The sequence below is a fragment of the Psammomys obesus genome, unplaced genomic scaffold (genome assembly GCF_907164565.1).
Source record: "Psammomys obesus unplaced genomic scaffold, mPsaObe1.curated_primary_1811, whole genome shotgun sequence".
Classification (NCBI taxonomy): Eukaryota; Metazoa; Chordata; class Mammalia; order Rodentia; family Muridae; genus Psammomys; species Psammomys obesus.
This window is the reverse complement of record NW_026590405.1, coordinates 6,145,029-6,161,387: the sequence shown is the minus strand read 5'-3', so window position 1 is coordinate 6,161,387 and position 16,359 is coordinate 6,145,029. Positions and strand designations below refer to the sequence as shown.

The following is a 16,359-nucleotide window of genomic DNA, read 5'->3' as shown; positions in this document are numbered from 1 at the left end:
CCCGCCCTCGTCCTTTCGTCTTACTCCGGTGTCGGCGCGGGCTGTGTGCGTCATTTCCGGCGGCGCGGAACTGGGTAGCCAACGGCCTGCGGAGCAACATGCCTAAGTAAGTGTGGTCCTGAGGTCTAGCGGATTTGCGGCGGTCCGCCGGTTCCTCGAGAGCGTGGCGGGCCGCGGGTTCTGGTTCTTGAGGCTCCGCGGGGAAGGCGAGCGCCTTGGGGGGATGCCGGGTGGGAAACGGGGCTCTCCGGCCGCCCCTTCAGAATGGAGCTGGCCCCTCTCAGCGAAGCCCGGGATTCTGTCAGAACGCTTTGTTTGACTTAGACCCCGAGTTGTTTGACTTTTTGGACATCTGTTAATTATTGACATCTTCTCTTTTCCTTTTAGGTTTTATTGTGACTATTGTGATACGTATCTAACCCATGATTCTGTAAGTGGCGCGTATTTTCATAGTCTTAAAACTCGTGTATGCAAAATAAGATTTTTTTTTTCTTTACGTCCACGAATATGCTTTACAGCCTGCTGGAAATTTTATGACAACTGTTCATAGAAAGTAACTGGGAGACCCCCCCCCCCCAACACACACCCTTTTGGTATGGTCTTTGTAACACAGAGATATTTGCAGAATGAAAAAGCTTTAGCAAGCTTGAAGATGAGAACACTTGCATATGCAGAAGCTTCCTGTGTCTGTGGTTTCAGTACTTGAGAGGCTGAGCCAGGAAGGTGGTGAATTCCAGGTCAGTCTAGGATTCATAATGAGGCCTTGTCAAAATAACTCCCTCAAAGTCCAGGAGTGTGTCTGTAGAACTCAGATATTTGACTATATGACATCCAAATATTTGGTTAAAGTGGAAGAAATGTCTTCATTTATAGAAGTGCAGCTCCATCCTCAGCAGGAGTCATAACTGGAAGAGTCTAGTGACGTGGGCCACTGTCTGGCACTCACTAGGCTCTGGGAAAGAGAAGAATAACCCCCTAGGGACAAAGCCAAGTGTGGTTAGTGGCCCCTGCCTGTTTTCCCATCACGCTGTGAATTTAAGGCTGTGATGGGAGACCCTACCTCAAAAAAGCAAACCAAAACAAACCTTTCAGTGATGGCAACATTTAGTGTTACGGTTTTAATAGTTTCTGCAAATGAAAAGAAATCGATTGTTTGTTTTCAGAGACAAAAGAAGGCAGCTTTGGCTGTTCTGGGACTCAGTTTGTAAATCAGGCTGACCTCAAACTCAGATCCATTTGCCTCTGCCTCCCGAGTGCTGGGATTAAAGGTGTGTGGCACCACATCCTGGCTTTTTTTTATTTAGTTTTGGACAGGGTCTTATTATGTAGCCCTTGCTGGCCTACAACTTGTTATGTAGACCAGGCTATCCTCTGAGTGTGGGGATTGAAATACTGTATTCTCATGGTTGTGTTGCTTAAGTGTATTTAAGCTGCTGTCTTCCCCATGGCGACACCTGAGGGCTTTAAAATAGCACGGTGATTCAGACAAGGGTATGCACACTTTTTCGTAAAGTAGCAAACTGTGTTATAGTATTCAAAGTCTGTCACTGTAGCGAGAAGCCACGGACAGTAAATGAATTCGTTGCCTAGTGCTAGAGCACATGCCCCGGTGCAGAGGCCCTGAGCTCCATTCTTTGGGTGGAGCGGTGTGGAGGGAGGCAGGGTCTGTTCAGTGCACCAGTGTCCAAAAGCTAATGTTTGGTGCATAGGCCACAGCACGCCGGCCTCTATTCTAGGCAATAAATCCAGTAAAGACGCATACTGAGGGCAGTGTGAGTAAACAGTACCATAGCATCTTAGCCGGGCTACCCTCCAGAGGCAAAGCTGTAAAGCTTTTTAGTTTGGTTATTTATTTCTGTGTCTGACATGACCTTTCTGTTTTACAGCCATCTGTGAGGAAGACTCACTGCAGTGGCAGGAAACACAAAGAGAATGTGAAAGACTACTACCAGAAATGGATGGAGGAGCAGGCCCAGAGCCTGATTGACAAAACAAGTATGTCTTACACTCTGGTTCTGATGTGACCAGTTGTGGCCCCATTTTTTTCATCCCTGTCTCCACAGCAGCAACTCTGTGTGATACACAGGTCCATTTGCTTTTGTTGAACGAGCAGAGTGGAAGGTCGCTGGTTTTCCATGCATATAGGAATATATTAATATTAAGTATTGAGATAATGCCTCAGAGAATAGTCAGGTGCAGTCTGGTTAGGCAAGGAGTGGGGGAGAGACGATGGAGTTGCCTAGGATTTTCCTTTCCTGTTAATGGCAAGATTTTGTAGCACATTTATGTGAACCTGTCTTTGCAAAGTTGTGATCCACAATATTGAGAAGATTTTTTTCCATAATGATTGGAAAGGTGGCGATGTGTTTGAGAGACCTTATTTGGGGTTTCATGTTTGTAGCTCTCGCAAAGAGAAGCAGTTAGAGGAAACTTAATTGTTGTGAAAAGACAGTCCCAATATGCTCTGGACTGTTGGACCTGCCGTAATCATCTTGCTCACTAGGAACCTTCTGTGTTTGCGAGCCTTTGTATTTACTTTAAATCATAGGGGTATGTTTGAAGCATGGCTTTTTCTAGAAATTTGTTTAGTTTTATGCGGCACAGGTGAGCCTCCAACCTGCTAGGTGTGGTGGAGGGTAACCTGACTTCTAGATCCTCTTGTCTCTGCTTCTCAAGTCACGGGGTTGTAGACACAGGCCTGGTCTGTTTTGTTTTGTGTAGGAAGTTGGGGCTTTTTGTTGTTGTTGTTTTTCTTTGTATGTGTGGGTGTCTGCCCATGCATGTACAAGAATAAGTCAGAAAAAGTGGCAGGGTGTTATTTTAACACTCTTTTCGTGTTGGAGGTAGCATGTCAAGTGTAGCCGTGGCTGCCCTGGAGCTTGTTATTTAGACCAGTCTGCTGGTGAACTCAAAAAAGAAAAAAAAATCTGCCTGCCTCTGCTCCTGGGTGCTCTAACTAAATCCTGGCCTGTGTTGTTATCACTCTGCCTTACTGCCGTGAGACAGGATCTTTCACTGAACCTGAAGCTTGCCATTATGAGCTAGGCTGCCTGGCCAGGGAGCTGGAATGTACTTTCGTCTTCTCCTCTCTACTGGGGTTTACAGGTGTGCATACCTGGTTATGCCTGCCTTTAAGGTGGGTGCCAGGGATGTGAACTCCAGTCCTTAGGCTGGAGTAAGAACTCTCATGCACTGAGCCATCTCTCCAGCCTTGTTTGGGTATTTTGGAACTTCTGGCCATCATCTTGTCTGAGGTTAGAGGTGATAAATGCAGTAATGCCACCTCCCTAGCTGAGTGCGTTCTGTGACAGTAGACCGTGGAGTGGGGAAGCAGACTATCAGGGCTGCGCCTTGTCGCTGCTGTGCGAAGTTCCCTAACATTGCTGTGCACTCTGCCTCTGCTCTTTACTGCTGCTTTTCTCTATAGGACGTGACGGTGCTATTCTAAGTGGAAAGCCCTACAGAGGGTCCCTGGCAGGGTACAGGCCTAGTCATGGTCTGGCCTGGCTTCCTTTAGTGGATGAGGGGCGAGCTGTAGGGCACTGCTTCCCCTAGAGAGGGATTTGTTTGTTTATTTAGGGTGGTTTTGGGTTTTGAGTCCAGGTCTTGATCTATAGTCCAGGTTAGGTTTGAACTCTGAAGCCTCGTGCCATCACTTCCCCAGTGCTGGGGTGATAGGCTTTTGCCACTGTCCTATTTATTTGACTCTTCTCAAGTCAGATATAGGTAATTATCATTCTCTTTTGTTATCACTTTTCCTAGTGTGGTCTATAGACGCACGTTGCTCTTGGTAGACTTTTGTTGAGATGGTGATCTTCATGCAGCCTCTTGCTTTCAAATACTTGTTTCTTCCTGTCTCTTGCTTCAGTGCATTTGTTTCAGAACATATAAACAAGGAACATGTATTGTTTTTCCTCAGGATGGGGAGATAGACATGTTTTAAGGCCTGGCCTTTGGACATGAATTGTACATTTTTCATATAAAACTAATGATTTGAATTGGTTATAAGCCTAGTTTTTGAAGTTAAAGATGTGTCTCATTATAGGCCTAACTTGGTCGTGAGCCCTGGTGCTCAGGTCCTCTGACAGCATCTCTTGAGTGCCGGGGTTAGAGGTGTGCACCGCCGTGCCTGCTCATACAGTTATCTTAGCCAGAGAAGCAAAAAAGTACAAATAGCTGTTAAATGATGAAGTTATAGGAAAACCTCTAAGTACTTAAACAAGTAAATCCGTTAGGTGCAGCTGTGTCAGTTGAGTATCACAGAATGACTGTAAACCTGTAGTGCCACATACAGTAACTAGAGTACTCCCTAGGATGAAGTAAATATGGTGAAGGTTTCAAAGAAAGACAGTGGTTATTTTAGTCAACGAGCTGCTGCATTCTTACCCATTGTTTGTTTTCTTGCTTCTCTTAAGCGGCTGCATTTCAGCAAGGAAAGATACCTCCAGCTCCATTCTCTGCTCCTCCTCCTGCAGGGGCCATGATCCCACCTCCCCCCAGTCTCCGTAAGTTTGGAACTTGGTGTGAAGGTGTGAAAGATTATTCCATGTATAGATTAATTACCTTGTCACAGATTGGCTTCCAAATACCTTGTTGACGGTCGTCAGTAATTGAAAAATGCAACTTTAACAGTATAATTTTCTCTGTTGTGGGAATGTAAAAAGTGCATGTTTTATTGTGTTTGGTTTTAGTTTTGGTTTTTTGAGACAGGGTTTCTCTGTGTAGTCTTGGCTGTCCTGGGCTTGCTTTATAGACCAGGCCGGCCTCAAACTCACAGAGAATCGGCTGCCTCTGCCTCCTGAGCGCTGGGATCAAAGGTGAACACCACCATGCCCAGCTGCCTTATGGTTAACTTTGAGTGGCAGTGTTTTTTCTGTGACTTCACAGGTATGAGAGCTCAGAAGGAGCCTGTGAGATAAACAAATATGTGAGTAGATATTGCTGGACAAGTCAATTCTTTATTCATGAGTTTGAGGCCAGCCTGGTCTATAGAATGAGCTCCAGAACAGTTAAGGCTACATAAAGAAACTCTGTCTCAAAAACAAAAAATCAAGAAAGAAAGAAGCAAACAAAAAAATCCCCCGGAACTTAAGTTAAAGTTGGTTGTTAGCTGCCGTGTGCGTGCTGGGAATTGAACTTAGGAACCCTTACACATTGTTCTAGCCCATCGGATTTGTTTTTGTTTTCTTTCTGTTTTTTGTTTGTTTTTCTTTGGTTTGGTTTTTTTAAAACATCAAAAAAAATTTTTTTAAGATTTATTCATATGTGTATACAGTATTCTGCCTGTTTGTACATCTGTTTGCCAGAAGAGGGCACCAGATCTCATTCTAGATGATTGTGAGCCACCATGTGATTGCTGGGAGTTGAACTTCAGACCTTTGAAAGAGCAGCCAGTGCTCTTAATCTCTCCAGCGCCCCCCTTTTTGTTTTGTTTTGTTTGTTTGTTTGTCTGAGACATTGTTTCTCTGTGTAGCCTTGGCTGTCCTGGACTCACTTTGTAGACCAGGCTGGCCTTAAACTCACAGAGATCTGCCTGCCTCTGCCTCCCAGAGTGCTGGGAGTACAGGGGTTTGCCTTTGCGCCCAGCTTCTTTTGGTTTTTCGAGACAGGGTTTCTCTATGTAGCCCTGGCTGTCCTGGACTCACGTTGTAGACCATGCTGGCCTTGAACTCACAGAGATCCGCCTGCCTCTGTTTTCTCAGCACTTGGGATCAAACAGCACCACCGCCTGGCCTGTTTTTGTTTTTCAAGACCAGGCTGGCCTTGAACTCAAAGAGATCTGTCTGAGACCTCCTGAGAATGTAGCCACCACCACTGCCCTGCAAGATTTGTGGACATCCTGTGGCCTGAGCCCAGGGTCCTGCTCAGCCAAGCCCATGTGTACGAGCCAAGCCCATGTGTACTGCTGAGCTGCACATGGAGCCTCAGAACCTTTTCAGATGCAGGGACTCTTTCGTATTTTACGTTCTTGTCCAGCCAGGCTTGCTATTTCATGTTTTGTTTTGTTATTGGAGACAGGGTTTCTCTGTGTAGCCCAGGCTGTCCTGGAACTTGCAAAATACACCATGACGTATTGTATTTGTGAATAGAATCTCTCGGAATCCTGTTATTTAAGAGTTTGAACCAGCTGTGAGAACCTCTTAGTTTAGCTAAGGAGAGTCATTGTCAGCATGTCAGCCCTCTAACTGCAGCTTCTGTTTCTGTTGTAGCGGGTCCTCCTCGTCCTGGCATGATGCCTGCACCGCACATGGGAGGCCCTCCCATGATGCCCATGATGGGCCCCCCTCCTCCTGGGATGATGCCCGTGGGACCTGGTGAGTTGGAGCGTGTTGCGTTTTAGTGTGCAGCAATTAGATCTGCTTTAAGGAGTGTTCTTTGTTAGCTGCCGAGAGTCATTGTTTTAAGTATTGAAACATTGAACTTGTCAGGGTTTGATGATAAAGGTTTGGTTTGTGCTCCTGAAAGCCGGGCGAGGCTGCCCCTCTTACCCCTCCATTCTGTTTCCTTGCCTTAGTCTGACTTGGGGCCACTTTCGATGGTGTGGATGAGACCGTTGGGGCCTGGGGGTAGAGGAAGGTATTTTCTGTTTTGATTTGGTGCAGAGCTGCCTCCTTGGAGGTTCATACTAGAAACCATTGGCTTAGTACTTTTTATCTTTTCTCTGTTTTTGAGACAGGGTCTCCTTTTGGAGCACTGGCTGTTCTGGAACTCTCTTTGTAGACCTCCTGCCTCTGCCCCCTTCGGCCAGTATTAAAGGTGTTCGTCACTGTGCCCAGAATTCTTTCATTTTCGTTTTACAATTAGGAAGCATGAAAAAAAGCAGCTTATGTCAAATACTTTATATGTTTGTTGCCAGAGATTGAACCTAGTGCCTTGATGTGCTTACAAGTTCTACCGCTTGGCTCAGCCACAGACATTGCATTTACAGTGCGTGAGAGCGCATCCAAGGCCTTGCAGGGTTTAGGGGTTTGTGTGTGTGTGTGTGTGTGTTTGTTTGTTTTCGAGACAGCGTTTCTCTGGGTAGCCTTGGCTGTACTGCACTCACTTTGTAGACCAGGCTGACTTTGAATTCACAAAGATCTGAGTGGTGCCTTTTCAGCTCCCCTACCCCTCAGTGCTGGGATTAAAGGTGTGGGCTACCATGTCCATTCCGTGCAGATTTTTGCTCTTATTTATTCTTTTAAAGATTATTTATTATTTATACAGCATTCTGTCAGCATGTGTGCTGCACACCAGCAGAGCGCAGCAGCTCTCACTAGGTGGTCAAGAGCCACCCTGTGGTTGCTGGGAATTGAACTCAGGACCTTTGGAAGAACAACCAGTGCTCTCATCCTTTGAGTCATCACTCCAGTCCATCCTTGCAGATTTTTAAATATGGAACGGAGTGTGTTTCTCATGTGTACGTGTGGACACCCATACACAGTAGCACCTGTGGAGGTCAAAGGGCAGGTGTAGGTGCTGGTCCTCTCCTGCCACCTATAGGTGGAAGGACCCATTTCAGCAGCATGCAAGATCTGCTGCTGCCCCAGCCAGCTTACCCCCTCCCCGATTGGAGGTGTGGTAGGGCTTTGTTTTTCTGTTGATGAAGTCTCACTAAAATATCCCTGACTAGTCTCAAACGCACAAGAGATCTGCCTCCCCAATGCTCACCACAGTCTGAGTTTCAGTTTCTTTGAAGTGGTTAGAGACTGTGTAATCTAGTTCCCAGTGGCTTTTGTAGGGGAGTAAGTTATGTCCTAGGGACCTAGCCTGTAGCCTGTGAGCTGTTACTACCTCCAGTCTTTTTATGATGAATCTGCCACATTGCTGAGCACGTGAGGGTCTTTCCAACTGTATCATGTCTCAGATATTTTATTGGTTACATAATAGTTGCATTATCTAATTACAGTAATAAAATGGTAGGCATAGCTAACTAGGTGTGAAAACTGATAAGTGGCACCTCCAATTTACCTGGAGAAACAAGGGTATAAACTCAAGCAGCCTTCTACCCAGAACTGTCAGTCGTGGGCCTATGTGGATATTATTTACAGCTTTGGGAGAGCATAGAGATGCAGATTTAGTGAGTGTTGTATTGCTGTGAAGAGACACTATGACCATGGCAGCTCTTAGAAAGGAGAGCATTTCATGGGGCAGCTTAACAGTTTCAGAGGTTTAGTCCATTATCATCATGGCGGGAAGCATGGTGGCGTGCAGGCAGACATGGTGCTGGAGAAGCCAAGAGTTCCACATCTTGATCCACAGGCAGCAGGAGACTGTGTACCACACTGGGTGGAGCTTGAGAACAGGAGACCTCAAGCCCTGTCCCCACAGTGACACAAACAAGGCCACACCTCCTAACAGTGCCAATCCCTGTGGACCAAGCATTCATATATTAGTCTGTGGGGACCATACCTGCTCAGGCCATTCACTGGCCTATGAACTCAAGATCCGGCCAGGTGGTAGAGATGGAGGCACAGTCATAGTCCCCCTCGTGGAACTAGGCTGGCCTGAAACTCATGGAGATGCACTTGCCTCAGTTGCCCAAATGCTGGAAATAATGGCTTGTGCCACTGTGACTTGTCTGTTCTCTAAATCAGTGACACAAAATAAAGGATTTAGGGAGTTTAAAGATGCTGGGAGCTGCTGCGCGGTGGTGGTCCACTCCTGTAGTAACCCCAGCACTTGGGGAGGCAGAGGCAGCAGATCTCTGTGAGTTCCAGGCCAGCCTGGTCCATACAGTGAGTTCCAGGCCAGCCAGGGCTACACAGACAAGCCCTGTTTCAAGAAAAACAAACGAACAAAACCTTTGGAAACCAGGAATGAATGAGTCACCTTGAAGCTGGGCAGGGTGGCCCATGCCTGTAATCCTTCCTGCATGGGGCACTGTAGGCAACACAGCAGACCCTAGTTCTGTAAAAACAACAGCAATGAAATAAACGATAGGAAAAAGGAGAGAGGCTCCCAGAGGCTAGACTTCTATATGAAGTCCCGTTATTAGCAATTTAAGGTAAATCCACTGTGGAGAGAAAAGGGAACAAATATTCCAGGTTTGTATTGTTTTATTTGGACCTGTAACACACAAATGTGAACCTGCCTGTGTGCCTCAGGGCCCAGTGTTCTGGGCTGCCGTTGACACTGGTCCTTGCTGCTTCTGTACCTGTTGTCTTTCCTTACATACATAATCTGCTTGGTAAGTGTTTGTGTGATAGAGCTCTGTAAATTGGTCACCCTCCTGTGGTGGAGGGAGGGCTGTGAGGATTTAGAAAAAGAGTTTTGCTTTTGTAACTCTGGAACCCTATCTCCTCCTAGTGCTGAACTGTAGGCTTGTGTTCCATATCCAACTTAGAAGATGGTTATATCTTAAGCTACTTATACCACAAACCTTCAGTCAAAATAAGTTAAAAAGAAACTTTTGGAAAACCATGGTGTATCTATAAAATTTCCTGTGTACTCCATTCCCGACTTATCTTATTTTTTTACATTTTTATTACTTATTTGTATTTTTTATGTACGTTGGTGGTTTGTCTACATGTATGTCTGTGTGAGGGTGATGGATCCCCTGGAACAGGAGTTACAGACAGTTGTGAGCTGCCATGTGGGTGCTGGGAATTGAGCCCAGGTCCTCTGGGAATTGGGTGCTGAGCCATCTCTCCAGCCCCTGACTCATTTTTTATTTTCCTTTTTGCGATAATGGCTCAGTATGTAACCTTGCTTGGAGCTTGTTAAGTAACCAGGCTGTCCTCTGACTTGCTACAGTCCTCTTGTCTCTGCCGCCCAAGTGCTGGGATTACAGGCATGTGCCACAATGCTTGCAAAATTTGATATTTGTAAAGAATTCATACAGCAGAAATAGTAAAGAGCATAATAACAAAATGAATATTCATGAGCCCACCACCTGAAGAATATTCATGTGATTGCCGTCTGGCTGAGGAGAGGGACCATCACTTTCCCTGAGGCTGGGTGTTGCCCTTTACCACTCCCTGCCACAGGGATCGGGCTGGTTCATTGTTATCACACACATACAAAGGTGATTAATAGTTTCTAAACTGCATTTGGAAAGTGAGTTTCTGTGTATTCCATTGATATGAATCTTGTAATTACTTGCTATCTTTGTGACTTGAGCTAAAATGGTTACTGTCAGATTTTTAACCTGAGCCTGATCACTTTCCCATGGTTGCCAATAGCTGCTTAGTGGTGAGACTGTCCTCTGTGCCTAGACATGGAGGAGACAGCTCCTGTTTGCATGGTAGAGATAATTGGCTGAAAAAGCTAAGCAGGCCAGGCATGGTGGCAGGACAGCCAGGGCTACACAGAAAAGCCCTGTCTGGAAAACAAAACAGCAACAACAAAAGCCCTAAAAAGTGGACCCTGAAAGATACTAAAAAAAGAAAATAATAAAATACAAAAAAAAAAAAAAAAAAGAAAAAGAAAAAGACACACTTGACAGAAAAAAATGCAACACATTCATCAAATCTTAAGTTACTGAAGACATTCTCAAAATGAAAAGCTCAGCCCAGGCAGCTCTGGGGTGCTGGTCTGATGACAGGAGGGGCTATATAGACCACTACTCACAGGCCACCAGGGAGACCAGGTCTGCTCTGCTCAGTTTTTTATTGGGTTGTTTTTGGTTGAGAAAGTCTCTTAAAAAGCTGTGGCTGGCCTCAAACTCAGATCTGCCTGCCTCTGCCTCCCTAGAGCTGGGTTAAAGGTGTGTGCCGCCACCCAGCTGACTTTGTGGGTTTTAATTGAAGTCCCATACTACTGTCGAATGAACCTGCTTCTCACTCCTTTGGCTCTGTTTGTTGTACAGCTCCTGGGATGAGGCCACCCATGGGAGGCCACATGCCCATGATGCCTGGGCCGCCAATGATGAGACCTCCGGCTCGCCCTATGATGGTGCCCACTCGCCCTGGAATGACTCGGCCAGACAGATAAGAGCAGAGCGGCTCTTCATCAGTTTTGTATTTCTTCCTCTGTTTCGCCAGGAGATCACGGTGCTGAGCCTGTGTTTTCTAGCTGCATGACGAGAGAACTCCCCCTTCCTAACGGAATAGTTTTGGAGGGAGAAGTGGTATAAAATGCAGTTTTCACTTATATTGTGGGATATGAAAATAAAATGTCAGCTCTTTTAGTTAAAAGTGTGTCCCTTTTCTTTCTTTGTGTGTCCTGTGGAGATGAGGCCAGCTTTGTGCTAGCTTGTTTTCCAGCATGTCTACAGTGAGATTCTTTGCGAGTGATGGTAGGAATCCTGTGCTTTCCTACTTAAACGTCCTTGTTACAGGACTTTGGATTCTCAGATAGGATTTTCTTTCTTTTGAGACACGGTTTCTCTGTAGCCTTGGCTGTTCTTGAGTTTGATCTGTAGACCAGGCTGGCACTGAACTCAGAGATCTGACTGTCTCTGCCTCCTGGGTGCTGGGATTAACCTGGAGTACCACCACTGCCTGCCTGGCTTTACCTGTTTGATCTCTGAGACAGATCTTTTTTTAATATTTATATTTTATTTGCATTGGTGTTTTGTCTGTGAGAGTATTGGATACTCTGGAACAGGAGTTACAGACAGTTGCAAGCTGCCATGTGGGTGCTGGAGATTGAACCCACGTGGAAGAACTGCCAATGCTCTTAACTTTTGAGCCATCTCTCAGCCCCGAGACAGATTCTTCAAGTGCCTCAAGCTGATCTCAGTGCAGTGGAGGACAAGGCTAATGTCCCCTACTTGGCTCAGAGAGGATTGTGTAAAGCCCAGGTTAGCCTTGGTACGAGTATTATGGGTGTGTTCTACCTTGCATGACTTTGACACCAAATTTAAAATTTCATTTCAGAGCCAAACATTGGTGGCATACACCTCTAATCCCAGCACAGAGGAGGCAAACGCAAAGGAGTTTGAGGCCAGGCTGGTCCACAGAGCGAGGTCCGTTGGTTGTTTACTGAGGCAGGGTGTCTTGCTGAGTCCAGAGCTCCGTGGTTTGGTTAGGCTAGCAGCCCACTTGCAGCAGGGATCCCATCTCATTCCCGACAGGGCGGCCATTACGCCCGGTCCGCTTTTGTGTGGGTGCTGGAGGTCCAAATTCCTGACGAGGCCACCACTTTACCTACCGAGTCACCTCCCAGCCCCGGAAGTACTTTTAGGTTAGGCCACCCACATGCTAGACTCATCTTTACCAGCTGTGCAGGGGTTTTCGGTTCAGAAGACCTTTGCGTTGGCGTTCTGTCTCCAGGCTTCAAAAGCTAGGTGTATTCCTGAAATGCCTGAGTAAGTCATGCTAGCCGAGCTCGGCACAGAGTGTCGTTTATGTAATGCCTTTTTGCATTTGAGATGTGTGCTATCTTGGTCAACCGTTACATGCTGCTGGCTGCCGGGAAAGCTGATGATGACTTCTTACATGACTCAGCTGGGAAGTGCCATAACCGTGGATGAACACACAGAATACAGAAAGCTAGTTGTGATGTCGTATGCCTATAACCCCAGCACGTTAGGAGGGCCTGGGGTTTGAGGCCAGCCTAAGCTACATAGTGAATTATTTGGAAATGGTCTCTGTGTAGCTCTGGTTGGCCTGGAACTTAGAGAAGTCTGCCTGCTTCTGCCTCCTGAGTGCTGGCATTAAAGGCACACACTGCCATACTGGGCTTTAGGGAATTTTTGGGTGTACATGTTTTGAGACTGGGATTTTCTGTTGTAGTTTAAGGTGTCTTTGGAACTGTGGGCTAGGTTGGCCTTGAACTCAGAGATCTGTCTGCCTCTCGAGCGCTGGGGTCAAAGGTATGCACCGCCACATCAGGCTACTTAATGGATTTTTTAAAAGAGATGTTTTGTGTACTGCTAGAAAAAGCCAAGATACATGTGGTTGGTTCTTATAAATAACAAGTTTTATGGATTATACGTTACATAAATATTAACAGAGAATTTCTTCAAGTTCATTGCTGCCCGAAAGGAATTATTTCTATTTGCCTATGTATCAGGTAAGCGTCTGGTAAGTTGCTCAGAAAGAGTAAATGGTAGTTGGGAGACACCGGTGAGTGGAGAAAAGTTTGTCCCTCTCTGGTATCTGGTCTCATGTAACCCAGGTTGTAGTTGGAGTTATTGTTGAAAAGTAATCAAAAGACAAAATATCCTTGCCAGCTAATGGTGCAATAGCAGTGTGGTGGCGGAGAGTGGCCCAGGCCTGCAGGTCACAGGTTTGGTGGTCGTAATCAGGATCACTGGGGGCTGGAGAGTGGGTAAGGCAGGTCACCCTCAGACCTGTGACCTTCCCGCTCTAGCTTCTAAATATAAAGTCTAGATTTGGGATTAATAGATCTGGGTAGGGGAAATTTGTAGTTCAGAAAAGCTGTGAAACATTTTTAGTCTTTTATTTTTTCCATATTATTTATTTTTGTTTATGTGCATTGGCGTTTCGACTGCCTGTGTGTCTGTGAGGGTTTCAGAAGCCCTGGGGTTGGGTGTGAGCTGCCATGTGGGTGCTGGGAATGTGTGCCATGTCTGCCCTGGAAGAGCAGCCAGTGGTCGTAACCACTGAGCATCTCTCCAGCCTCCTCTCTTATTTCTTAAGATAGGGAGTGTGTCCTAGAACTTGCTCTACATGCAGGATGACCTTGAACTTCTAATGGCCCTGCTTCTGCCTTTCAGGTGCTGGGATTACAGGTGTGTGCTGCCATGCCTGACTGCTTGTAACAGGCATTTGGGGGTTCTTTGTTCCACCCTTCTCCACTTCTCTCTCTCTCTTTTTTTTTTTTTTTTCCAAGAGGCACAGTTTATCTGTGTAGCCTATTTGTAGACCAGTCTGGTCACAGCAACCCACCTGCCTCTGCCTCCCTGAGGGCTGGGATCAAAGATGTGTGCCACCATGGCCAGCTTCCATCTTTTATTCCCTTTCATACCCCTAACACTAGATAAGACAGGAGAAAAAAAAAAAAAAAAAGGATAGAGAGTAAAGGAAGTAAAAAGATCTCCGAATAAAGTTGGGTCTGAAAGGAAGCAACCTTATCATTAGACATCTTGCAGATTAGGGGCTTGAGTTCCTTGGGACAAGTTTGATCTTCAAAGCAGGATATCTAATTTCTTGTTCCTTCTTTTTTGTGTGATTACTTAAACAGAACAGATAACCAATCCCCCATTGGGGCTCTAGCATTTATATAGTCCCTGAGAAAGTCCCCAGAATTCTAAAGATCACAGTTGTAGAAACTACCTGCAGCTGGCAAAACCACGCAGCTGTCAGAGCACAAGGCAAATCATAGTCAGCTGCTCTTCGAACAGCTAGAACAGCCCCACACCTGGGATTAAAACGAGAGCACACTCTTAAAATATTTCTGTGTTTTTAAAGAAACCAAAATTCCAGATGCTCACTACAGCACTGTGCTGCTTAGCCAACGCTGACCTTGAACTCACAGCAGTTATACCTCAGCCTCATGGGGACCGGGATTTTAAAAGTGTACTATGAAAGCCTGACGCTTATAATCCCAGCACTCAGGAGGCAGAGGCAGGTGTATCTATCTCTGAGTTCCAGGCCAGCCTGGTCTACAACCAAGGCTACACAGAGAAACCCTGTCTCAAAAAACAAAACAACAGCAACAACAACAACAACAAAAAATCAAAATAAAAACCCCACCACCAAAAAACAAAAACAACAGCAACAAAAAAAAAAACAAGAAAAAAACTACCTTGTCAAACTTTTTTTTTTTTTGTTCCTGAGACAGGGTCTCTGTGTAGCCTGGCTGTCCTGAAACTCACTTTGTAAATTAGTAGTAGATCTACTTGCCTCTGTCTCCTGAGCGGTGGGGCGGTGCCACCACTGCCCCTGTTCAAAGTGTTTGTTTTTGTCTTTAAATTGAATCTCTATCCTGGAATCAATGCTTGTCTTGGAATAAATTTTCAGAAAAACTTAGGGCAATTTATGCAAGGTTGATGAAGTTTAACCGCAGTGATTAAAACAGGCGTGTAGCCAGGTGCGGTGTTCACAGCTGTGTTGTTGGCACTCAGGAGGCAGAGACAGGAAAGTCGGAGCAAGCCTGATGCCATCCTCCTCCATCTACATAGCAGATTCTGGGCCAGCTAGGGCTATATATGGACACCTTGTCTCAGAATAACAACCCAGAGTCAGAAGAACCGGGGCTGGCTCAGCAGTCACGTGCTGCTCTAGAGGACCCAGGGTCAGTGTCCAGTGCCCACACCAAGTGGCTCAGAGCTGCTTGTACCTCCAGTTCTTTGCAAAGGGTCTAACAGCCTCTGGCCTCTGCCACGTGCCTGCATAACTCACACAGGAGCACAAATGTAGATAAGCAAAAACATACATCTTTGGGGGAAGAGGGTAGTGTCTGGGTTGAGGCTTTGTGGAGGAGTGAATTCGCTTTAATTCTTACCACTGCCAAATTACTAACCCAGAAAGCGAAACCACCCTCAAAAGCAGGAATTGAAATCTTCATTTTCCAAGGGCATTTGAGTATGTTGCTAAGATTTTTTTTTTTTCTCATTTGAGTCATGTATAGTACCAATCAATAGAGAGATTGTGGGCTTTTTTTTTTTTTTTTTTTTAATTTTTTTTTTTTCGAAAAGTAGGCTGTATGCAAAGTATGTTCAGGTTTGGTTTGGTTTGTTCAGAGTTTGACCTGTCGGCAGTTTGCCAAAATGCTGCACTGAGAAATGAGATCCTTGTCCTGAGCCTCCGTCCTGCATGAAACAGGATCCAACCCTTGTCCCAGTCGATAGCTCTGGTCCGATTGGCATTTTAGATTCCTAGATGTGGCGGAGAGTGGAAGCGGCCTGTTCACCTGTGTTTAACAGTGCCCTGAGGCTTGCTTTGTTTACCCCGAAGGCGTTATGTGTTTAAAAGAAGCTCAGTACCTGCAGATGTTTCTTTTCCTTGAAACTGGAAGCATTAAAGGTTAGATCTCTTGGCTCAGAATCAACCGCTAGAACAGCTGGTCAGACGGCTTGCTGTCCCGGCTCTTCAGGCTTTGAGGAACTTTCCTTTGGTACTGTGGATGTGTCCTCAGCCTGACATTTCAGGTTAGAAGTTGCAGATCCGCCCAGAGGGCACTTGAGTATTTTCATTTTTTACTTTTTGAAGACAAGGTCTCTCAGTGTAATCGCGGCTGACCTGGACCTCCCTATATAGACCAGACTGGCCTCGAACTCGCAGATTTGCCTGCCTCTGTCTCCAGATAGTTTGGAGCCAAGGCGAGCGCCGCCACCCAGCTTTCCGCAGAGTGAGCCCCGCCCCGCCGCAGGCCCCGCCCCTCGCCCCGTGCGCCTGTGCCGCCGGCGCGCGCGTCCCCGCCCCTCGCCGCGCGCCGTCGCCTCGGGGGAGCCGGGAGGGCGGCGCGCGGTCGCGGTTCTCCTCCGCGGGAGGCTGCGGCGCCGCGCGGACGGGCGGCGCGGGGGGA

General features: G+C 46.4%; 2 protein-coding genes across 2 annotated transcripts in view; both read left to right on the top strand.

The window, feature by feature from the left end:
* The first annotated feature begins 53 nt into the window (after positions 1-53).
* Positions 54-11,117, top strand: Snrpc (small nuclear ribonucleoprotein polypeptide C). Its single transcript, XM_055607120.1, has 6 exons — positions 54-106; positions 388-430; positions 1,887-1,995; positions 4,416-4,505; positions 6,210-6,314; positions 10,790-11,117. Exons 1-6 carry the CDS (start codon positions 99-101, stop codon positions 10,912-10,914), a joined length of 480 nt encoding a protein of 159 aa, XP_055463095.1. The 5' UTR covers positions 54-98; the 3' UTR covers positions 10,915-11,117.
* Positions 11,118-12,425: 1,308 nt separating this feature from the next.
* Bltp3a (bridge-like lipid transfer protein family member 3A) overlaps positions 12,426-16,359 on the top strand; it is a 51,582-nt gene continuing 47,648 nt past the window's right edge. The window contains exons 1-2 of the mRNA XM_055607023.1: positions 12,426-12,451; positions 16,204-16,324. Coding sequence (XP_055462998.1) covers positions 12,426-12,451; positions 16,204-16,324 — 147 coding nt within the window. The remainder of the gene's footprint in view (positions 12,452-16,203; positions 16,325-16,359) is intronic.

Excerpts from the sequence above, each read along its gene's own strand:
- Snrpc (XM_055607120.1), top strand. Across the intron at positions 431-1,886 it reads CGTATCTAACCCATGATTCT|CCATCTGTGAGGAAGACTCA; the intron begins GTAAGTGGCGCG and ends TCTGTTTTACAG. Across the intron at positions 6,315-10,789 it reads GATGATGCCCGTGGGACCTG|CTCCTGGGATGAGGCCACCC; the intron begins GTGAGTTGGAGC and ends TTTGTTGTACAG.